The 25,260-nt window shown below is 45.0% G+C and overlaps 1 protein-coding gene across 3 annotated transcripts in view; it reads left to right on the top strand.

The window, feature by feature from the left end:
• Positions 1 to 25,260, top strand: part of wwc1 (WW and C2 domain containing 1) — a 220,719-nt gene that overhangs the window by 123,112 nt on the left and 72,347 nt on the right. For 2 of the 3 annotated variants that reach the window (XM_072512576.1, XM_072512578.1), the window contains exons 12-17: positions 4,570 to 4,690; positions 4,907 to 4,984; positions 5,689 to 5,775; positions 18,359 to 18,551; positions 20,274 to 20,441; positions 24,021 to 24,121. In XM_072512576.1, coding sequence (XP_072368677.1) covers positions 4,570 to 4,690; positions 4,907 to 4,984; positions 5,689 to 5,775; positions 18,359 to 18,551; positions 20,274 to 20,441; positions 24,021 to 24,121 — 748 coding nt within the window. The remainder of the gene's footprint in view (positions 1 to 4,569; positions 4,691 to 4,906; positions 4,985 to 5,688; positions 5,776 to 18,358; positions 18,552 to 20,273; positions 20,442 to 24,020; positions 24,122 to 25,260) is intronic. The other variant, XM_072512577.1, reaches the window with a different exon arrangement.

The following is a 25,260-nucleotide window of genomic DNA, read 5'->3' as shown; positions in this document are numbered from 1 at the left end:
CCATGGGCCCTTTATTGCTTCCCCTGCTGTCGCTGCTCCAATCCGCACTCCACGACAAACTTGTCTGCCCCGCAGGGGCTGTGAAAAAGTATCCAGAGTTTGCTGGGTACAGCATACCAAACCGTACACAGTTCTTGTACAGTGCTGCCTTTGCCTGTTAGATTCCGCCTGCCGCTTGGCCAGGTCAACCCCAATGTCCTGGTATATTCTTATTTTGTGTCCTTCCCAGCTGCAGCTCTTGGACTGTCTGGCCCAGCACAGGATTCCTCCTGGTTCCGGTGCAGTTTGGCTATTACTGCCCTCGGTTGTTCCCCGGCTTTGGGTTTCGGTCGCAGCGACCAGTGTGCCTGTCTTTTACTGGTGGCTTGGGGAAAGTCACCCTTCCCAACAGGTTGCCCAGCATCTGGGCCACATAGTCCGTGGGGTCCCTGCCCTTGATTCCCTCCAGTAGGCCCACAATCCGCAGGTTTTGCGTCCTTGAGCTGTTATCCTGGTCCTCGATTTTACCCCTCAGGCAGCCCTGCGACGCGACCAACCTCACCACCTCTTTCCCCAGTGCCATGATCCGATCACTCTGGTCGGTTACGTCTTTCTCCAAGTTCTTGATGGTTGCCTTTTGGGCTTCCAGTCTCATTTCCGCGCTGCTCCGGGCGAGCTGTATTTGTGCCAGAGTTTCGGCCACCCCATCCTTCACTGTGGCCTGAATGTCTGCTTTTATATCCAGCTGGTGCGCCATCAGTGCTTCCGTGAAGGACGCCTTCCAGCTCCCCAGTGGAAGAGGGGTTTGTTTGTGGTTGCCCTGCCCTTCTCGCTCCGCTGCCTCGTGTGCTGGTCGGCACGTCCGATTGCTGCAGTTCCTGGCCCCTTCCACTCCTGGTCTCGGTTCGGCACCTATTTTTCCCCCCTCTTTCCTCCTTCCCCCCCCCGCCTTACTAAGGTTTGGGGAATGAATTGCCAAGTTTTCTGGTGAATTTTCGTTAAAAAGTGGCTATTTTTTGGATTCCCGGGAGGAGAGCCACCTGACGTGTGACTGCTCAGCACATCGGCGTCACCAGAAGTAATCTGTGCAATTTATTGTTAATTAGATTGGAGCACTGACCTCTGTTCGGTAGCACATTTCATTGAAACTCCCTCATAACAATGGGGGATGGATTCAGATATTGTGTCTTTGGGATGGCAACGTGGTCACCTCAATGTGTGTTCTAGCATCAGAGGTCAGGCTGCACCAGCGATCATGCAAGTAGGGGAGAAACCACATTACGCCATTACAGTTGCCACAGGTAAGAGATTGTGAGCTTCATTATCTTGACCTGTTGATCAGTAATGTCTTCAATCTTACATTTCAGTGAGAAGGGAAAAGGAAAAATGGATCCAGGTCTCCATGCAGCCTTTCTGAGGATCATGATACAATGGAGGAGATGAAGGAGGGAAAGGCGACCCCAAGTGTGGCTCCAGGAGGAGGGTCTGCCTGAGGTCCAGGGTCAAGGGAAGCCAGAAGAAAAAGAAGGTTAGGAGGAGAGAACCAGACAACAGAGGCGACACACAAGTCCTTGGATATACCGATTTACAAATGAATGAGTGACAGTGCTGCACAAATCTGTGCGTGTCCTGAGCTCTGGTAGATCTTCGTGAAGAACTGATGCCCCATGGAGTGAGTCTATCCCCTCCCAGTGGCTTTAAAGGCGCCACAGTGCTCAATTTCTTTCCCTATGGGTCTTTCCAGGGATCCATAGGAGACCTGTGCAGCATCTTGCAATCTTTAATACATAAATGCATAACAAAGACTTAGACGCCCGTTACAGCAAGGCACAGCAGTATGTGAGGTTTGCTGTGGGCGGAGATCGTCAGGCTACGTGATTCACTGGCTTTGCTGCTATCTCAGGCATCCCTTGAGTGAAGGGTGCAATCGACTGTACCCACATGCCTTAAGGGCTCCATGGCAGCAACCCCTAATGTTTATAAACCGAAAAGGCTATGTTTCACACACCGTCGCTGTGTGTTGTGCCGTTCACAACCTGCACTGCAAAAAGTGGAACCCTTCCCGGAGGGTGAAATGGAGGAGGATGCAAAATCTTCAGAGAATGAAGATCAGAAGTGCCGGGAACCTCAAGAGGGTTATGAGGGTCAGTTTGAAGGCAATGATGCTATCGAGAAAGTAAGATGTGGGAGACATGCCTGTGACACGTATCTAATCGCTGCCAGATTCCAGGAGGAGTAAAGTGAAGGCAAGGGAAGATGGCCACAGTTCTCCTGACCCTCAGTTTCATCGAAAGAGATGTCTAGCGATTGCATCAAGAATTCTCACTTGCGCCTTCTCGCCTCACAATTCAGCAGGCCACGGTCTCTTAAGAAGGCAAGCAGTGCTCCCTGTATGCGCTTGCTCTGGGAAGTGGATCTCCACTCAGCAATGAAAATAATCCCAAAATTTGAAGCAGTCGTCGGCACAAAAATGAGAAACTAGAGTGGGTAATGAGATGACGGCGTTGTGGGACATCTCCTCCACCTGTCCATGCCTTGACCTTTGGCACTACCATTGGTGAGATACAACTGCTGCTAATCCATCAAGCCTTCTGAGCTGTCCTTACAATGGTGTTTCAGGAGGAAGAAGAATCAGAAGCCCATAATCTAACAGGATAAGAGAATTCCTACAGTGGAGCAGGAGGCCATTTGACCCATCAATCTGCACCAACCCTCTGAAAGCGCACCCCATCCAAGCCTACTCTCCTATCCCAACCCATCAACCCCATAACTCTATCTAACCTGCACATTTCTGGACACTAAGGGGCAATTTAGCATGGCCAATGCATCTAACCTGCACCTCTGCTGTGGGAGGAAAGCAATGTGCTCGGAGGAAACCCACGCAGTCGCGCCGAAAGTGCAAACTCCACACAGTCAGTCACCCAAGGCCGGAATTGAATTTGTATCCCTGGCGCTGTAAGGCAGCATGCTAACCACAGTGCCGCCCTAAACACTTCCAAAAAAGCGTTTAACACATCTCCCTCACATCAGACCAAGCTATCTTCGGTGAGGTCGACATCACATGTCAAGGATTATAAGACTGCGTGTGGATCACTGTGATTGTCAGGATGTGTTGAACTGTTGGATCTGTGATCTGTCCTGAGGCAATGCAATCTCCCCTTCCCCACAAGTGTGATCCCCGTCCTCCCCAGCGATCTCTGCTGCAATCTCTTCGAATTCACCGAGGGTAATTATGCTGGCACTGCCCCCCCCCCCGGTTTGCGCGCTTTCCCGCCTGTTATGAGTAAGCCTGTCCTGAATGAAGACAAAAGAAAGGCCTGTGATGAGAAGTGATGGAGCATAGATTGCGAAAGATACATGCCCTTTGTGTGTACTGAGCTCACCCCAGCAGTTCTGAGAATTGAGTGTGAGCACCATGACCGATGGGATGGTGGTAATGTGAAGGTTTCCGTGTGACAATCGTGGTGATATTTGTACCTTGCTAATGGTTGTGTGAAATTCCTGAAGAGAGTAACCTTTTCGGCACATGATGCCATGATAAGTGTTTGATATTGCAGGGTGTTGAGGATAACTTAACCTGGCGGAGCGGATAAGATTCTTCACCCTCTTCCTGCACTGGATGGCGTTTCAAATGCAGTTGCCGGTGGCGCTGACGTCCTTGCGATGGCCTAGGCTGGAGGAGTGAGGCTTGTGTGCTTTTTGGAACCATTCCTGGGATATAGGGTGTTCCTCTGTGTGCCTGCACTCTCTGATAAAGACCTGGAAGGCGTTGTGGCTGAAGTAGGGTGTTGCTGCTGCCTTTTGGCTTGTAGCCTATGTCCTTTGACTCAAAGACAGCTCTGTGGGTGTCCTAGAGGTAACTGGGCTGAAGAGAGCAAGATGTGTGTGCTCGGGTTGTGCTTAAATATGGCGCACGGACTTCGGCCCACTTGGTAACAGCAGGGCAGACGAATCAGTTCCTGACCTGCAAGGTGATTCTTCTATGCATAATCAAATAGGTCCCAAGCACGTTTCCCACCATTCCGAGCAATGGGATTCATGCCGCCACCCACCACCACACTTAGCCTCTAAAAGAGAAAAGTCCGCTCACTGGTAGTAAATGGAAGTTATTTTTTTAGAAATGCTGGTCAAAGCAACCTGAATGCAGTTACTGACTGCAAATCGCCACCGAAATATTCTCATGAATGAGAAATGCTGTCTCCCCCATATTACAATTTTTTTTATTACTGAAAAGGAACCTCATTGTACCATTGTAAAGGAAATCCTGCAAAGAATGCTTGCTCCCAGGCCTTCTCTGGTCAATATTTTGAACCTTCCTTAACAGTTCCAAGTTTTGACTTCTATTTTCTTAGGTGCTGCAGCGCTTCAGGTTTTAAAACTTTATATTCAATGTTCAGGAATGTTCATGTTCAGTGCCATCACATTTCTTCAGTTTGATGGACATGCTGCATCATTCTAACATTTTCTCTCTCTTTTATATTTCCAGCATTTGCAATGTTCTTCCTTTCTCGAAATTGAACCAAAAGACTGTAATTCTGTTCAGAAAATTTAAAATGATATTGATAAATGTTATCTCCTGCTACTTTTCAGATGCTAGCACTCAAACAGAGATGTCTGGACCAGTAATCCATCACAAAATTGCTTGTGTTTCCGCAGCCGTATCAGACGAGTCAGTGGCAGGTGACAGTGGAGTATATGAAGCAGTGAGAAGGTATATAAAGCGCATTCTCCAGGATATTCACTTTTTTTAAATCCTGTCCTCCATTTTTCAGTTTTGAAACTTGGCAGTTTCTGTATTCTATTTTGTCACCAAATTCCTTCAACAAAATTGATCAAGAGTTCCAAGTACAATTACTGAAAAATGCAAAATATCTCATTGACTTGAAAAGTTGTGCAGTTTGTTCTTACATGTTTCATCTAACTCTAGATCGTGTGAGATAGAAGATGTACTTTTTGATGACGAAATTGAAGCACTAGGAACTTCCCGACTCCAGATTGGAATGAAGTAAGATCTGAAGTTCTCTTAATGTCAAAAAGATTTAAAAATTACTGGCAACATGAAAACTACAACTTTTTATATCTTTACAACTGAACTTGCCAGAAGTTCACTTGAGTTGTAATCAAAGGAGAAGAATTCTGAAAAAAAATCTTTCCTAAGTGTCATTGGGGAATTCGAAAAGAAGGAGCAGCCAAACAATTGAAATGGGAATTCAGTGAAAAGTTGGAAAAGCGTGAAGGTCAAGAGAATACCATAAAGGCCTCTACTAAGCTGGTCAAACTGGTTTGCTTTCCTGCTCACTAGAATTGAAATGTGTTTCTTTTACTGCATGGTGGCACAGTGGTTAGCTCTGCTGCCTCACAGCACTAGGGACCCAGATTCAATTCAGGCCCTGGGTGACTGTCTGTGTGGACCTTTTCTCTGTGTCTGCATGGGTTTTCTCTGGATATTCTGGTTTCCTCTCACAGTCCAAAAATGTGCAGGTTAGATAGATTGGCCATGCTAAATTGCCCCTTTGTGTCGAGGGACGTGCAGGTTAGTTTGCGGGCTAGGGTGGGGTGAACAGGGGAGTGGATGGGCCGAAGGACCTCTTGCAACGTAGGGATACGATGATTTTCTATTGTGTTTCATTCATTTGCATAACATTTGGTAAGCTGAAACTACTCTTTGCAAAGTTTCTTGCTTAACAGTAAATGTCCTTATTTTGGCAGGTATGATGACAAAAGCAAAAGATTTGCAATATTTATTATTCAGTTGAGCAATCTAGCAGCACTCTCATTGCCACAGAACCGTACACTGTAAGTAGAAACAATCTTTGTTTTGCAGGTGTGCACGATTTGATCACCACCTATTATTAAAACTTTTGATCTTGCAAGATCGATTTAAGCTGATTGAAGAACAGACAAGGTTGGCTGAAAGGTTACAACTTGTGATGACTTTTGAAAGTAAATACACTTCAAAAAGATGTACACTTAAATGATTTACCGTCCCATTCCTGTAGATAGTGCAAATTGTTGAATGCCAATATTTATGTTTTTTATACGATTATATGAATTTGGGAGTAAAAATTAAAGTTGAAGGTTAAACTCCTCCTGGCCACCGCCAGGACTTAACAGACTGCAGAGAGAATTATGCCAAGTGGCTAGACGAGCAGCTTTCCCTGTGCGGGTTCATGGCAGGCAAAGGCGCACATCCCTCCTGAACAGGCCCTTCAGAAAGAACCGCGCCCCCCCCCCCCCCCCCAAAAAAAAAGTTGTTACTTCCCCAAGTCTTACTGAACCCTCTTCACCCCACAACCCATGGTTCCTCAAACTCTTACTGGGATTCACAAGACCTTCACTTACAATCCCGATCCAGAGCTGAATACCTCCTCAATCCTGGAGTGCAGTACTGACAGTGGCCACTATTCCTGGTGGCACTGCCAGCATCTAATTGGCCAGCAGCTCTCTGAGGCAGGACTTCTTGTGCCTCTCAAGTCTATTAACGGTCAACTGACTTAAATGACAATGGGGCAGTTGTCCTTTTACAGAGTGGGCTCCCTTGACTCTAGCCTAACAGGTAGGGCTCACGGTGCCACATAAAATTCAGCCATATAATTTAATGGAGGACTTTGTCAAAAACCTCAAAGTCCAAAATCAATATAAAATTGATTTTTCCATTCTGTTGTCGGTAGTATTGATAAGCACAAAGTAGTTTGTAGGAATTGGTGAGAGATATTTGAGATGATTTCATGCCTACCATGTAAAAGTCATGTTCTGGTTTATTAATGGAGATTCTTTAAACTTGTTCATGAGAATCCCATTAAATCTTTTCTGAAAAATTTCTCATGGATTCTGATGTAGAGATTTCATCAATGTTTGTTCAAAGTTTTTTTTAAAATGAGCAGTATTTAGTGAAAGTCTCAGGTTACTGCTATTGTGCTGGAGCTCAGTCTCCAAATTAGATTGGCAGAAATGCCAATGACCTTGCAGAGCAAATGTGGAGAACTCAGTCAGCTGTAAGTAAAATCAGTACAGATGGATTAATGGTACAGTCAAGTGATGAATAGTAATATTACATGAAACAGGCTACGACAAAGCCAGATGCCAAAACAAGAAACAAAGTTATTTGCAGTTCGTTGTAATGGGGCTGGAGATCCAACTTAGAAATAGGTTGCCAAAAACATTTTTTTTTTTTTTAAAAACGTGGCTATAAATAGATTGAAGTAGTTGTGCTAGGCAGTCTAAATGCTCTGAAATTTCACCTACAATACTTCTGGATTCAAGTGGGAGAGAAACTATGGCAATGAATTATTTAGGATAGCAAATTCCGATCAGTCCGAGCCTGCACACGCTGCAGGAAACTGAACCAACTGTTGACAATTAACATTAACAAATTCTGTAGCAAATGCTTGTCAGTCTGAGTCATTACAACACAGAAGGAGGTCATTCGGCTTGCTAAGTCCAGGCCACCTCTGTAGAGCAATCCAATCAATCAGATTCCTCGCTCTAACTCCATAGCCTAGCAGATTTCTTTCACTCAAGTACCCATCCAATTTCCTTTTGAAATCATTTAATTGTCTCTGCTTCCACTACCCTTATAGGGAGTAAGTTCTATATCATTACCATCTGTTGTGTAAAAAACCTTCGTTCCCGCCTCCCATCCAATGAGTTTGTCTATACATCTCGCTGCCTTGGGAAAGCGGACAGCATAATCACGACCCCTCCCACCCGGGTTATTCTCTCTTTCAACTTCTTCGATCGGGCAGGAGATACAAAAGTCTGAGAACATGCACTAACAGGTTCAAAAACTGCGTTTTCCCTGCTATTACCAAACTCCTGAATGACCCTCTTGACTGAATTGATCTCTTCATACATCTTCTCTACTGAGCAGTACTACACTCTGTATACTTCACCCGATATCTGTGTTTCCATATTTACATTGTGTATTTATCAAGTCCTATGTTTTCGTCATGTATGGAATGATCTGTCTGGACTATACGCAGAACAATACTTTTCACTGTACCTCAGTACACGTGACAATAAATCAAATTCAAATTCACACATATCTAAATCTGTGTCTTCTAATCCTTGTCCCCCAGCTAATGGGAACAGCTCTTATTTGTCTACATTATCTAAATCTATCACACTTGTACACCTCTATCAAATCTCCCCTCAATCCCTTTTGCACCCAAGAGAACAGCCTCAGCCTCTGCAATCTAACCTTGTCGCTAAAATCCCTCAATCATTCTGATAACTTTCCTCTGCACCTTCTCAAGAATCCTTGCATCCTTCCTACTGTGTGGTGACCACAACTGGATGCGATAATTTGGTTGGACCTGACCGGGTTTTTATAAAAGTTCAGCATAAAGTACCTGCTTTTGTACTCATTATCCCTATTTCTGAATACCACGAATGCGGCCAGAGGCTCCCGCCCCAGATAATCTGTTTTTGTGATGTAGATTGAAGGATAAATGATAGTGAGGACATCAGGGATAACTCCCTGCTCTTATTCAATGTAGTCCCATGGAATCATTTACATCCACATGAGAGGCAGAGCCTCCGTGAAACATGGGGCGGGATTCTCCGGGAATCGGCGGGGCGGGCAGAAACGGCGCAGTGGGGTGGCGGGAACCACTCCGGCGTCGGGCTGCCCCAAAGATGCGGAATCCTCTGCACCTTCAGGGGCTAGGCCGGAGGCGGAGTGGTTTGTGCCCCGCCGGCCGGCGTGGAAGGCCTTTGGTGCCGCGCCAGCTGGGGCCGAACGGACTCCACGGGTCCGCGCATGCGCGGGAGCATCAGCGGCTGCTGGATTGGTGGGCCCCGATCGCGGGCCAGGCCACCGTGGGGGCACCCCCCGGGGCCAGATTGCCCCGCGCCCCCCCGAGGACCCCGGAGCCCGCCCGCGCCGCCAGGACCCGTCGGTAAGGGACCAACTCCAATTTACGCCGGCGGGACCTGCTTAGAACGGGTGGGACTTCGCCCATCGCGGGCCAGAGAATCGCCGGGGTAGCCCGCCGACCGGCATGGCGCAATTCCTGCCCCCGCCAAATCTCCGGCGCCGGAGAATTCGGCAGCCAGCGGGGGCAGGATTCACGCCGCCCCCCGCCGATTCGCCGACCCGGTGGGGGGGTCAAAGAATCCCGCCCATGGTAACTGGAAAATGGCATTTCTAGCAGGGCAGTATCCCTGCAGAACTACACTTAGCCTAGCTGTCGAGGTGAACCCACTCCCGTCTGATGTAGATAAGAGCGTTACCCATTGAGCCATGACTAACACCGAGAAGACACTGGAGAAATTTAGGCTTAATAGCCCTTAATCTTAAAAAGAATCTTGCAGGAGAAGATGCAGTATGCTAATAAATGGCTGGGGAACAGGAATCCAGAACATTACTGTAAATTAAACTGAGATAAAGACAAAGGGATTCGGGTTTAAAAAGGAAAAGCTTTTTGGGGGGATTGATATCAATATTTCTTTCATGTATAATGCAAGATGATTTTGTGGGCTGGGGGGGGGGGGCGGAGTTGTGCAGACAAAGACAGCGAGTTTCCATAAAATTCTGAGGATTTTCCTTCGGTAGCTGTTGTGAAAGAGTCCAAGTGTGATTGTTTTGTGCCACGTTTAAATGCAATGAGTGCCAGGTAAATGCAGTGAGTTTTACTGCGGGTGAGGATTGACACCCAGACCCAGAAAGAAAGAAGACAGATTTCTCCAAACCCTGCTATCCCTCCCACATTTAGAATTCATGAGTAAACTCTCCAACCTGGTGCTGGGCTTCCCAAAAGCTCCTTCCAATGAGAGGACTGAGAGAGAGAGAGTGTAAGCGGAGGGCTTCAGGGTGAGGATCTGTGCTCGCTTTTCTATAGAAATGGGAACTGAGTCTCTTCGTGGATGAACCTGAAAAGCTACTCAATTTAAGTTTAGTTGAGAGGAGAGTCGGATTGATTGGTGACGACCCACTGTCCTGTTATTCAACTTCAGTATTGTCTGTGTGATTATTCCAAATTACAGCTAACCATCTGTTTGCGATGTCTGTCAACCTTCCAGTCCACTCTGCTTCTCACTCCTGGGCCATACATTCTCCCGTATCTTACCTCACATGAGCCATTTTCATAAAACGTTTTCTGTTTGCGATCCTGCTGATCTTACCCAGCAGTTGAGATACCTATGTTAATTTCAGGATGCGCCGCAACCCTTTTTATGCCTGCCCATGACTCACCCGCGGGTCGTGACCCCCACTTTGAAAAAGCCTGGTCTATGCAGAGAACACCGATGTTCCTGCACACTCTTTAGAACTGTGCCATTAAGCCTATTTTTCCTCGCCTGATCCCTTCGCCAAAATGCATCACCTCACACTTCACCTCTCTGTTAAATTCATTCCGCTACTTAACTTCCCATTCTGCGAGCCTAACTGACTAAGATCGTCAATTCATATCATGCTTGATGTCTGCAACATCTCCAAATTTAGTATCGTTGGCAAATTTTACTGTTCCAATATCCACGTAATTTAAATTTATCAACATAGTACTGAAACTTGAGGAACATTACTTCTTCTTATTTTGCAGGCTGAAAATAACCATTTACACAACTTAAATAATAAGTTAAACTAAAAAGTAGGACCTCAAAGGTAGTAATCTCAGGATTGCTACCAGTGCCACGAGCTAGTCAGAGTAGGAATGTCAGGATAGATAGGATGAATGTGTGGCTCGAGAGATGGTGCAAGAGGGAGGGATTCAAATTCCTGGGGCATTGGAACCCGTTCTGGGGAGGTGGGACCAGTACAAACCGGACGGTCTGCACCTGGCCAGGACCGGAACCGATGTCCTGGGGGGGGTGTTTGCTAGAGCTGTTGGGGAGAGTTTAAACTAATGTGGCGGGGGATGGGAACCGATGCAGGAAATTGGAAGGTAGTAAAACAGGGACAGAAACAAAAGGCAGTAAGGGGGAAAGTGTAAGGCAGAGAAGCCATAGTCAAAAATCAAAAAGGGCGACAGTACAAGGTACAGCGACTGAGGGGAGCTCAGTGAATAGGACCAGGAATACTAAAAGGAATAAAACGGGAAGTGAAAACATTAATGGTAAGCGACGCAGCAAGTTGTTACATGAAGAAATGGGTTCAACGACAAGGAAAATTAGGAGAAAGGTTAAGAGGAAATATAACTTAGGAGAGGTTACTGATCGAGGTGTTAAGATTCAGAACAGAGGTAAAAAAGCCAACATAAGTGTACTTTACCTGAATGCTCGTAGTATTCGGAAGAAGGTAAATGAGTTGATGGCGCAAATCATCGTGAATGACTATGATTTAGTGGCCATTACTGAAACATGGTTAAAGGATGGTCACGACTGGGAGTTAAATATCCGAGGGTATCAAACTATTCGGAAGGACAGAGCGGATGGTAAGGTGTAGACTGTTATTTAAGGATGACATCCGGGCAACAGTAAGGGATGACATCGGTGCTATGGAGGATAAGGTTGAATCCATTTGGGTGGAAATCAGGAATAGTAAGGCAAAAAAGTCACTGATAGGAGTAGTCTATAGGCCACCAAATAGATTGGAAATTAGCAAACGTGACACCACTGTTTAAAAAAGGAGGTAGGCAGAAAGCGGGTAATTATAGGCCAGTGAGCTTAACTTCTGTAGTAGGGAAGATGCTGGAATCTATCATCAAGGAAGAAATAGGGAGGCATCTGGATGGAAATTGTCCCATTGGGCAGACGCAGCATGGGTTCATAAAGGGCATGTCGTGCCTAACTAATTTAGTGGAATTTTTTGAGGACATTACCAGTGTGGTAGATAACGGGGAGCCAATGGATGTGGTATATCTGGATTTCCAGAAAGCCTTTGACAAGGTGCCACACAAAAGGTTGCTGCATAAGATAAAGATGCATGGCATTAAGGGGAAAGTAGTAGCATGGATAGAGGATTGGTTAATTAATAGAAAGCACAGAGTGGGGTTTAATGGGTGTTTCTCTGGTTGGCAATCAGTAGCTAGTGGTGTCCCTCAGGGATCAGTGTTGGGCCCACAACTGTTCACAATTTACATAGCTGATTTGGAGTTGGGGACCAAGGGCAATGTGTCCAAGTTTGCAGACGACACTAAGTTAAGTGGTAAAGCAAAAGGTGCAGAGAATACTGGAAGTCTGTATAGGGGGATGGAGTTTAAGACTAAGGAGGTTCTGCTGCAATTGTATAAGGTGTTAGTGAGGCCACACCTGGAGCATTGTGTTCAGTTTTGGTCTCCTTACTTGAGAAAGGACGTACTGGCACTGGAGGGTGTGCAGAGGAGATTCACTTGGTTAATCCCAGAGCTGAAGGGGTTGGATTACGAGGAGAGGTTGAGTAGACTGGGACAGTACTCGTTGGAATTTAGGAGGATGAGGGAGGATCTTCTAGAAACATATAAAATTATGAAGGGAATAGATAGGATAGATGCGGGCAGGTTGTTTCCACTGGCGGGTGAAAGCAGAACTAGGGGGCATAGCCTCAAAATAAGGGTGAAGTAGATTTAGGACTGAGTTTACCAGGAACTTCTTCACCCAAAGGGTTGTGAATCTATGGAATTCCTTGATCAGTGAAGCAGTAGAGGCTCCTTCATTAAATGTTTTTAAGATAAAGATAGATAGTTTTTTGAAGAATAAAGGGATTAAGGGTTATGGTGTTCGGGCTGGAAAGTGGAGCTGAGTCCACAAAAGATCAGCCATGATCTCATTGAATGGTGGAGCAGGCTCGAGGGGCCAGATGGCCTACTCCTGCTCCTAGTTCTTATGTTCTAATAACAAAAAGTGCTGGAAAAACTCAGGTCAGGCTGCATCTGTGGGGAAAAACAGAGTTAACTATTCAGATCAATGACCTTTCATCAGAACTGAAGAATGGTAAAAACCGAAGAGTTTTTAAGCATGTGGAAGGGAGAAAGGGGCAGGAAGAAGAAAGGAGAATGTCTGTGATAAATTGGAGGAATTTTAAGTAACAAAATATTTCATGATGCAACAGCCAACAGTGGTAATGGATACAGTGTGCCCAATTGAGACGTTAATGGCAACAGAACAATTATCTGAAGGCAACATGAAAGGATGAAGAAAGAAACCAGAAAGTGCCAACCCAGCAAAAAAAAACACCTGGACCATAACACAGGCAGAAGATATGATCCATAGTTGTTGAACTCACTGTTGAGTCCAGAAGGCTGTAGAGTGCCGAGTTGAAAGATATAATGCTGTTCCTTGAGGTTTCATTGAGCTTGAATGGAATACAGTAGTCGCCATGGGCAGAAAGCTTCCATGCTGACCTATAAAGACCTTCACTAATGTCACATTTAGGCATACACATAAATATTTCCTTCACAACAGACAGCAGCAGTCAAGTGGAAAGAGCAAGAGGCTTTGCAGCGATGGCTGCTTTCCCATTGGTGCCAGGCATCACTGATTGTACCAACATAACCATTAAAGCACGAGCAAGCCAAGGAGCTTCCATCAACCGCAAGGGATGCCACTCCGTAACTGCAGATTATGTGCGACTACAATCAAGGAATCGTGCAGGTGTGTGCAAGATACCCGGGAAGCTGCCATAACGAAGCCCTCAGGGTCTTGCAGCTGCCAGTGATATTTATGGGCCTTTGAATGGATGGATATTTGTGGAAAAATGGCTGAAATCTAAGGCTGGATTCTGAGCATCATTAAAACAAAAGCTACACATCAACCAGGTCCACAATTGGTCTGCTGAAGATGAGGTTCTGATGCTTGGATAGATCAGCTGGATCGCTCCAATATGCACTCACCAGAATCTCCCTCGTGGTAATATTCTGCACTCGGCTGAACATCCTGACTCTCTAGAGAGTGGAAACCATGTCAGAGGAAGAATTGAGGTAGACGGCCTGGTCCTCTGATGAGGAGTCCGAGGAAGAGGAGGGTGAGCCGGTCCAAGGTGGGGACTGAATGCCCATGAGACATGGGAAGCTCTGATCATGAAAGATTCCAGTAGCTGAGTTTCTCCAGCTCAATATCACCTTGATGGCTGTTCCCTCCTGTGCATGGCTCGGTGACATGAGCATGAGTTTCATGTATGGGCAATGTTAAGGAGCCAAATAATGTCCATCAGAATGGACATAACTTCAGAATCATTATAGAAAGAAATCCATATCTATACATTCACACAGACATAATGAATAGAGACAGCCAGATAATATTTGGAAAATAACAATTATTTATATACACAGTGATTCAATATTCTCTAAAAATAATAGACAAGAAAGTGTGACTAATGTCGAGTTTTCCTTATTCTTTTCTGGTGCTGCGGCATGCTGCTCCCCTCCCTCACTGACAGTTCTATTAGGGACAGACTACTGACTGTTACGCAATCTTGCCTGAGATGACTTAGCAGCCATCCTGTGGTCACCTGAGGCCATGAGGACCCTGAAGTATTGGAAGTCTCCTCCAGAGTGGCAGGTAGCTCATCAATTGTCATAGCACTCGTAGACATCTGTGCCAATAGAAGAGGAGTGGAGGAGAGGCCATGGGCATCAGAAGCATCCTCAGGTGCTCCCCAATGGCGTCAGTAACTGTTTATCCACTGCTTCTAGATCCATTTGGTCGTTCCTGCTTTCCTAAGAGGCACAGAAGCTGAATGTGACTCCAGACTCCTTGTACCTAACCAATCTGGCTCAGATGCCCAGACGTCAGAGACAAGGCAATGGAGTGCAGGTCAGAATACATACCCAGTATTGTGTCAAATAATCTACTGGGTTTGGCCCTCCATGAAAGTTACCAGTCTGCCAGTGGGGGGGTGCCAGGCATTCTGTATTGTGAGTCATCACAAAACTCATGTCCCGAATTCCGTGTCATGCGCAACCCCTCTGCATATACTTTGAGCTGGACATCCAGTATCTGCCGCCTGACCGACAACTCCAGATCTTAGCAACTAGGTCAACTCCAACACTCCTCCGACTGCCAGAGGCCTGCTCCATCTCAAATTCTGAAAGTTGTTTGTGTGACTGTGGTGTGCTCTCACTAGTGCATCTATCGTAAGAGCCAAGATGCTCATACGCATCGAAGGTCATGTATCTGTGTTGGTGCTAGATGCAGAGCAAGGATATGATGCTGCATGCTCCGAGGCATCATCTCCCTCCTCGCAGGTGAACATTTGTTCCTCTGGGATGATGTCTGCAGCTGTCTGCATTGCACCTATGTGGTAAACAAGAAGGGAAGTTAGGAGCATAGTCAACTTTCCGGGTAAGTTTAGTGAGAGATATTACATCATTGGAAACACATGAGACATTGGAAATATTATTCAGAGGCACAGCTTCCTCCACAATGTGATTAAACCTACAAAGTCATAAACCAGCACAGTGGTGGGTAGCACAGTAATTAGCACAGTTGCTTCACAGCTCCAGGGTCCCAGGTTCGATTCGCGGCTTAGGTCACTGACTGTGCGGAGTCTGCACGTTCTCCCTGTGTCCTCGTGGGTTTCCTCCGGGTGCTCCGGTTTCTTCCCACAGTCCAAAGATGTGTAGATTAGGTGGACTGGCCATGCTAAATTGCCCTTAGTGTCCAAAAAGGTTAGGTGGGGATAGGGTGGAAGTGTGGTCTTAAGTGAAGTGCTCTTTCCAAGGGCCGGTGCAGACTCGATGGGCCGAATGGCCTTCTGCACTGTAAATTCTATGATTCACCCATGCTATCTACCTGCCAGCTTTCGCAGCTTCAAGCACCCTCCCCTTCCCCGCCCCTTCAGTAATGTTTGCTGTAGTTATGAAAAAGAACTCTTGGAATCTCACCAACCCGGGGCCTTCTTCCCATCTTGCCTTGACGTATGGCCAAGCTGCATTAGTTGGCAGCAAACCCCAGGACCTTCTTCCCGATGGCTGTCAGGATAGGTGAGGTGGGGACACCGTCTCCAGTCCTCTTGTTGCGAGCCTTGTTCTCCCTCTTCTGCAAATGAAGCGGGAGATTGTAATGATGATTCTGTGCTGCAAACATTCATTGAAAGGTGTGACCATTGTGTACTTGGCACACTTCATTCTATGCTCCTTGACATTTATCAGGTGTCGCAATTCCACCACCTCACGACCATCGCCATGCAGAGTGGCATGTGTGCATCATGCTGCCATATGTGCTTGGGCCAGACACATGACACCAGCGGTTTGTTCAACACCAAGCCACTGCGACCTCCATCCAGGTTGCTTTTGTATTGTTGCTCTGAGGACTTCCCGCCTTTCACTTAGATCTCACAGGGAGCCTTGGGGCCCTCCTAAACCCCAGGCTCCATTCTCTTAACCATCTGTGGCGAGGCATAGATAGAAAGATCATAGAAAGGCATATCGTGTAAAAGGCATGATTTTCAGTGTCATGAATGTGACACTGAAACACTTGCTTTTCATCTGGGATTTATTCGCTGGCAGAGGTCCAGAATGCTTCAAAACTGGACTAATATTCGTACACATTTATAAACTAGCTTTTACCGACTGCAACAGTGTACAAGAATTCAAAATTTTCACCATAAATTTCCCAGGCGCCTAAACATTGTTTAATGTTGCCCAGCTGTTGGCTGACTCTCTGCCGGCAGCCAAAAATTGGCCACGGCACCTATTATGTGCCGACTTTCAGGCACGGGAGCCAGCGATCCAAAAACCTCTGGATCGGCCTCCCGCCCTATCATCGAGCTACGTTGTTAGCTCTGTTTCTCTTCAAGGATGCTTAACTTTTCCAACATTTTTTGTTCTTATTTCAGATTTCACACCGTATTTTAAGCCACAGTTTAATCCAAGCTGACACTGATCCTCCAATTCCATGAGACTCATTTTTGTTAACCAGCCTTTTGTGTGGTACTTTGTCAGGTGCTTTCCTTCACCGTCCTTCTCTGTTACTTCATCAAAAAATTCAGTTAGATTAATCAAGCATTATCTGTCTTTTACAAGTTGGTACTGGTCTCTTTAATTAAACTTAAACCTCGCTAAGTCGCTGTTAATTTTCTTTCCCCCGATTATTGTTTCTAAAATCTTGTCACTACTGATGTTAAACGGACCAGCCCGTAGTTATTAGGAATACCCTTGCACCCTTTCTTGAATAAAGGTATGCCGTTTGCTACTGTTCATTGTCCAACCCTCTGGCACCTCCACTCCTCTGGCACCTCCACCACCATGCCTGCCACCTACTTCCATAGCATTGACTGACTCATTTGCTGCTGAAATACCTATCCTGCATTTGTTACCTCTAGACGAGACTGATCTAATGTATTCCTGGCCAGCTACCCATCTTCAATCCTCCACAAACAATTCCTTAAATTTGAAATTCTTCAAACCCCATGGATTTGTCGCTCCCTATTTCTGTAATCTCCGCCAACCCTACAACCCTTCAAGATACCTGTATTCGTCCCATTCTGGAGTTTTGGGCATTCCTGATCTTAATTGCTACCCATTGGAGTTTCAGTTGCCAAGGGCCTGAATTCTGCAATATCCTTTCTAAACCTCTTGCCCTCTATCTTTCTTTCCTCCTTTAAGTTGCTCTTAAAACCTACCTCCTCGACCAAGCTTTTGGTTATCTGCCCTGATCTCTCCTTATGTGCCTCAGTGTCAAACTTTGTTTGATCACCCTCCTGCAAAGTGCATTGGAACTTTATACTCTGTCAAAGGTGCTAAGAATGCAAGTTGTTGTTTATGTAAGAGACTGTATCTACAGAAGTGCCTTTGTTAGCATTAAGAGGTATTCTTGACATACTTGATTTTTCTTTAGAGGTCACCATCCCATTTCTGTGTGGAAAGCAATAGCATTAGTCACCATTAAGTGTGACTCAATAATTTCAATGGACTGGGAGAGTAACAATATTAGTTGATTTTCCATTGTATTGCACATATAAATCAAGCCAAGTGGAATCTTCATGTGGCTAGAGGGTAGGGATCGTAGGGATAAGTGAACTAGGGCATGGGCATAATTCAGTCCCCATCTTAGTCATAGGGCTGGATTCTCCCACCCCGCCCGCTGCAAGAGCGCCACGGATGTGCTGCGTTTAATGGAGAACTCCATTGACCTCGGGCGGGATTCTCCGGTCGCCGGATGGACATGGCTGGGGAATCCCGCCCATAGATTCTGCGCTACTCTTTGTATTTCCATTATGAATGCATGCATCCACATCTATGATGGTAGCTGACTCTATAAATTTCTAATTGCATTGATGATTATACCTAGCCTCTCATTCCCCAGAAGCATTGCAGATGTGTGCCTTTCAGTACCACATGGATTTTTTGAACTTGTCAGAAGTCCCAACCTGGGCCCCCAGTATGAATCCTACTTCCAAGAATGACAAGCTTCTGCATGGTGTAACAGCCCTTACATTTTCTTGACTTCATATTGATGGAATATCAGAGTCCCTAAGTGTTGAAATTCCCGTGCATTTGACCTGTTTTGTTTTTTGGTGCAGTTATATCCGTGTGGCCGTGCTCCCATGCTCTGAAAATGCAAGCTGTCTGTTTCGCACCAAAGCATCAACAGCTGCTGAAAACCTCACATTCAATGAAGTCTTTTGGATCACCCTTTCCTTTTCTGCATTGCGCCAGAAGACTCTGCGAGTTGATGTTTGCTCAGTGGATAAATCTCATCGGGAAGAATGTTTGGTTGGTAATTGTGTTAAATGTTAATGCTGAAGACTGCACCTTTTTTGAGCTTGCAGGTGGTCATGAACTTTGGGTTTTTATTGCGATGAACCAACTTATTTGGCATTCCAGTAGGGTATCCTTGGATTTCATTTGGGCCAGCAATTGGCCCATTATTTTTTCCACAATTCCAAACTCTGAACCATAAGCTTTGTCTTTTACAGAGCAACTCATGACAGTGTTTCAATTTAGCTCAGTGGGCTAGACAGCTGGCTTGTAATGCAGAACAAGGCCAGCAGCGCGGGTTCAATTCCCGTACTGGCTGTGAGAGTTCTGAATTCTCCCTCTGTGTACCCGAACAGGTGATGGAATGTGGCGAACTAGGGGCTTTTCACAGTAACTTCATTGAAGCCTACTTGTGACAAAAAAGATTATTATTATTAATTCTTGTGATGCAAATAATGTAAGTAACCATAGTCCTAGGTGACCATCGGGTGCTTTTCCCTTTGAGTGGGAGAGCTGACTGGTGGTGATTTAATCTGAGGATCATCACACCTCAGGCGAGGGGCAAGGTTGAAAAGGTGGGCCTTCATGAATAACCTCAGCCGGTATGGGAATTAAATGGACGCTGTTGACCTTGCTCTGTCCTTGCTGTCTAGCCAACTGAGCTAAACTAGCCCCACTTAAAATCAGTGAATAAAGAAGAGCTGGTCAAATGCCTGAGTTCATTTCACATCACCACCATAATGTACTTACTGAGAATCTTTGGTTTCAACCAGTAGTTTGGAGAAATCCTCATGCATTAATAATTACCGATTTAAATGTTGGACATGACAAGATCTTTGGCAAATTGGTCATAAACAGCTGATATTGCTCCTATATAATGGCCACGTTTCTAGATTTGTAACATTTCTAACAAGATAGAGTGTGAGGCCAATGCAGGAACAATAAGAAAGCTAGATTAGCTATCTTAATTCTTTACATTATTTACATCCTTCACACAATGCAAATTCCATCCATCTCCAAGGGATGCCATGCTAATGTGCGGAATAATCACCATCCTTTTGAAGATTTGTGTATGGATTTTCTGTTTCTTTGAATCACACAAAAAGTTCAGAAGATAGTAAGCAAAGTCACATTTGTTGGCTTATTGGGGTCCTATGATTCTCGGAAATCATAATAGTGAACAGAGGCACTCCCTTCTAGGAGTAATTGTCTCTCATGGTTAGAATGACAAATTTTGGAGCTGTTTCACTTGTACTGGAACACCATTAAATAGCAATACTGAAAATTAACAGTCAACTGGGTTGGGAAAATGGGCATGGGGCAAATGCAAAGTGCCAACATTCACAGATGGAGAAGCAGTAACAGACAGAAAGTGGTCTACAGGCTGCTCTCCTAAAGTGGCAGCTGAGTTTCTTACCAATTGAGCTAGATGTAAATATCTAAGAACTAACTTGCCTCAATTATCCAATACCATGAATATCTCAAAGATACCAAACTTTTAAAATCAAAAACTCAAATGGTTCACTTCATTGGATCAACAGAAATTGAAATGAAGCATTAGCTGTTAAATATTGTATTTTTTAGGATTCTCTTCATAACAATTTCTCTTGTATAATGTGTAGTGATGTTAATATTTACTCACTGACCAAGAATTTAATATCTTATTTCCAGTAACTTCTAAATATATCTTTTGTCACACCTACTGCATAAATGACAATTTATTTAAATTTTAAACAGGGTGGAGCTCAGATCAGCTTGGCAAATGTTATCAGATGTGGAGAGTGGTCAACACACTGGTACAACCTCCTTAATCTTCATTATCTACAGGAAGAAAGCATGAAACACGATCCAAAAAATGAAGGTGTTCTTCAATCAGAAAGTGAACTCTCCTCAACAGAGAAGAAAGTAAGTCATTAATTTAAATCTTTGAAAGGTAAACCTAGGCGTGACATTAATGAAGTGAATTTCCAAATAGACATCAAATCTTGAATTTCAATTATTGCACAATTCAGACATTTCCCGAAAGGACGTTTTACCAGTCTCTGGCAGATGATCAATATGAGAGGCAAAACAGTGAAAAGACAAAATGACGATAGAGAGATATTTTGATTGGGTCTGAACATTTAAACAAGTTCATTTAACAGGCAGTAGAAATGGAGCCACTATTTATTCCTGTAGAATTGTAGATGCTGGGAAATCCAGTAGAAATCAGTTCCATGGGATCCTGAGCCTCCCACCTGAAGCAGGCTGGAGCTTCATTGACCTTTGGAATCAAAGGTAGGGAAGAATATTTTGCCATATTCCAGATAGCGTCCCCATCAGAGAACCTGACCAAGCAAGGCCTTGACAAACTGCAGTTGGGTGAACATTTAGAAAGCCTCACACACTTTAAAGCTATGTAAACTGGACACTTGTAAATATTTTGTTTCCCTCTTCAGACTCTTGTCAAAGACACACTGAAGCTCCCTGAAGTGTGGTAGCTTTGACGTTGATGACAGGAGGAGCTGGCTACTAATAATTCAAAATGGCGACAACCTGCCATCAAGCTGTGTCACACTTTTGAGTCACAACATTTTAATGATGAAACAAAGTGGCGGCAGAGAAGGAAAGAAAATAAAACAAATTCTGCACTCTGGGATATACCATGCTATGTGCCCAAAGGTCTGTGGGTCGAGAATTGGCCTATTCAGTTACATGAAGATCTGTGGCAGAAAGTCCCAACCCTGAGTTGACGTGAAACTTCAAATCAAGGGACAGATGACTACAGCAATTACTTACTTTGCATTGAACTTCCTTTATCTATACCAGATGATTTACTATCAGAAATGTTTCAAGCTGATGTGCACAGAGGAAAAGGGGGCCATGCAAGTTAGGTTGTCTGAGAGATATACGGGACTTTCCCAACTGCATCCACAAATCTGCAGAGAGGCACAGCTTGTTTCTCTTCGGCAGATATTATTGCTGAAAGCACCTTTACTGAATGATGGCTGTACTACTACCGCCTGATGCTATCATCATGAGATGTGAATGCTGTCTAATCATTACGCTGGCAGGTTCTTCAGAAGATTCCCAATCGCAATACTGCCACCCTTTGCTTGGTAGTGCATGAAAAATGGTATGTCAGGATGCCGAGGAATCTACCTTCTCCGGGTGTAGATCAATGTTATGTTCTGCCATGTGCAAGAAGTGCAAGAAATGCAACAACTGCCATGCAGCCTAAAACGCATGCATATGTAGGACAGTAAATCAGCAATAGCCTGAAACTTTGCTGTAAATGTTTGTAGGCATTCAGTTGTGCATATCAAATTATGCTGTGGAGTAGCAAAGAAAAATACTTTCTAGCATCTGATGCAAGAGCCTCAAACTTAGCAACCATGAAAGAGGATACAACTTGATGACCTGCTCTGAGCTGCAGATTGGTGCATATACCCACAGGCCTCTTTCCCTTCACCCTGTGCTGCTGCTACTTAATCCAATACCTCGTCACCAATCACAAAGTTTGCTGATGGGTTGAAATGCCACGTAATGCTCTAAGCTTGTTCAACCTTAGTTGCTGCACTGTTGTGATACGCCCTTAAGTTGCCTCCAATTGTTTAAATTTAGTCTGACATGGTGGCACAGTGGTTAGCACTGCTGCCTCACAGCGCTAGGGACTCTGATTCAATTCTGGCCTTGAATGACTGTGGAGTTTGCACTGTCTCTCTGTGTTTGCGTGGGGTTCATCCGGGTGCTCCGGTTCTCCCACAGTCCAAAGATGTGCAGGTTAGGTGGGGTTACAGGGATTGGGCGGGGGAGAGGGCCTTGGTAAGGTGCTCTTTCAGAAGGTCGGTGCTGACTCGATGGGCTGAATAGCCTCCTTCTGCACTGTAGAAATTCTAAATTCTATCTGCCTCCAGAGTAAGACTTATGAGCTTGGTGAGGTCCAAACGTGTTTACTTTAACATAATGAGCAGGATCCTTCCTGTGCCTCCCGTTGTTCCAAGTGAAAATCTGAGCATCATGTTCTTGTGAAAAGCTTGCACGCTGACCAGGTGAATGAATTTCCACACCTGTCTGCCTGGTCCTGTTCAGTTACTGGTCAATGGTAAGCCTCCAGGATGTTGATTTTAATGCCATTAAATATCATGGAGAGATGGTTAAATTCTCTCTTGTTGGAGATAGTCATTGCCTGGCACTTTGTGTGGAGCGAATGTTACTTGCCACTTATCAGCGCGAGCCTGACACTTGCCCAGGTTATTCTGCATATGGTCATGGACTACATCAGCATCTGCAGAGTTGTGAGTGGTCCTGAAAATTGTGCAATCATCATGAGCGACTTCTTACCTTATGATAGATGGTCATTGGTGAAACAACTAATGATGTTTGGACCGAAGACACTGGCCTGAGGATCTTCGGCAGCGATGTCCCCAGACTGAGAATGACTGACCTCCAACAACCACAGCCATCTTCCTTTGTGCTAGGTTTGATTCCAACGAGTGCTGAGTTTCCCCCCCATACCCATTGACTCCAGTTTTGCCAGGGCTGTTTGATGCCATACTCTTTTCAAGTGTGGCCTAAATGTCAAGAGCAGTCACTCACACATTACCTCTTGAGTGCAGCTTTTTTTGTTTGTGCCTGGACCAAGGCTGTAATGAGGTCAGGAGCTGAGTTGCATTAGTGGAATACAATCTGAGCTTCAGTGAGCAGGTTACTGCCAAATAAGTGTCACTTGATAGCACTATCAACAACATTTTCTGTCACTTTGCTTCTAGGCTTCAATTCATTCTGCTCATTCTACTTAGAGCTAGTCTTATGAGAGTTTAATTCTAACTGATTCACCTGCTTCTCCTGTAGTATCAATATAATTTGGATCCTTCCGCTTCTCCTATGGTGAACAGCTAAGCACATAGCATATTGCACAGTGGTTAGCCCTGTTGCTTCACAGTACCAGGGTCCCAGGATTCCCGGCTTGGGTCACTGTCTGTGTAGAGTCTGCACGTTCCCCCTGTGTCTGCATGGGTTTCCTCCCACAAGACGTGCTGTGAGGTAATTTGGACATTCTGAATTCTCCCTCAGTGTACCCGAACAGGTGCCGGAGTGTGTCGACTAGAAGATTTTCATAGTAACTTCATTGCAGTGCAGTGTTAATGTAAGCCTACTTGTGAAACTAATAAAGATTATTATGCTTACTGCTGAGACAAATCACAGTTATAGACTAAAAAATATTAATATATTAATTTTCCTCCTTATGACAACCAATTTTAAAATGATAAGATTTGCATGATATTATGTAAAAGATTGTGCAGTGGCAAATACCTAAACTGTCGTTTCTATATTCTGCAAGCCTTATGGTTCTATTGCTGATGTTTTTCATAGGATTGATGTTTATTCACAAACCTCGGACTTATGCAATCTTGGAAAGAAGATTAATTTGTCTGACTATCCATGAAACCCATTGAAAGAAAAGAGTCTGGTATTATTTTCAACTTGTGACTTTTTTTGCAGGATTCTGTGTCTGCGCTACTAGAACAAACAGTTGCAGAACTGCAGGCAGTAGAGTGGAGGCTAGAAAAAAACAGAAACGTGTTGACTCTGGGAGAAGAAAGGTACAGTATTATCACATTCTGCAACAAGTGTAGATGTTTACTGGCTTATTTATTTCAAATACAAAATTTGTATATTTTGGCAGTTTCTCCTTCCTGTTCTTGAGGTTTATGGTTCCTGTTGAAGTATGGTTCCAGAGGCAGGAATTACCTGCCTGTACCTCACTCAAATGTTCATTATTCAAACAAAAGACTATTTGATCATGGGGATAACTTAGCATCGGCATGCACAATTTTAGCTCGATCAGTTAGAACGTTATCAAGAATGGAATCCTGCTTCATTTTTGTTTCTCTCACTTTTTCTTGGCACAGCCCCCTGCCCTCAATCTAGGGACTCTGAGCTCTCAACTACCAATATATCTGAGATCAGCTAACTGAATGCAGGCCCAGGATCTAAATTTAAACATTTCTGGATATTTTTAGAGTACAATAGTGGACTTCTGGTGGCAGCCATGGGCTAATCGGTTGCACCCAAGGTGGCCCATTGCTTGGAGGTGTTGGCTTTGGCCCTTTCTACCCAGTTAATGCGTGATTTTTGTTGGAAATGTGAGTGTAGGATGGTGGTTTTTTCCCCCAGAGTGGCATGTCGGTGGGTTATCACACTCGGCAAAAGTCAGTGAGAGCCCTAGTTCTGGAGTTGGAGGGCACGTGTGGCGCAGCACCAGTGGGAAGAATGGTGTGGTGGAAGGGTTGTCGTTGTCTGCCACGCTGCCTGTGGAGCAGTTGATAGATTTTATCAAGGAGGGAGTTTTGTTAAAGCGAAAAGAGATGCGGGGAACTGGTCCAGTGCGAATGAGGGAGCAGTAGCCCTTATTCGCAGGACATTGGATCGCGTGGAGAAGCACCCGAGTTGCATGGTGCGATGATCCAAGAGGCTGAAAGGGCGGTGTCAGATCATAGTGACCAGACCGTGTTGTTGGAGGCAGAGTTGGCGATGCTGGGGGAGGCCTGTAAGGTGCTACGGGTGAGGGTGGATGACGGGAGAATTGGTTCAGGCAGCAGAATTTGGGTATCGCATGTCTGCCAGACGTTGTGTGGAGGGAACCAGTGCCATGGGCCATGTTTCGAGGCTGTTCAAGAAGTTGGTCAAGGCAGGGGTCTTTGAGAAGGCTCCAGAGGTGGATCATGGCCAACAGTCACTA

This window comes from Scyliorhinus torazame, chromosome 7 (genome assembly GCF_047496885.1).
Source record: "Scyliorhinus torazame isolate Kashiwa2021f chromosome 7, sScyTor2.1, whole genome shotgun sequence".
In the NCBI taxonomy this organism is placed as follows: Eukaryota; Metazoa; Chordata; class Chondrichthyes; order Carcharhiniformes; family Scyliorhinidae; genus Scyliorhinus; species Scyliorhinus torazame.
The sequence above is the reverse complement of the archived record's forward strand: the minus strand, read 5'-3'. Positions and strand labels throughout refer to the sequence as shown.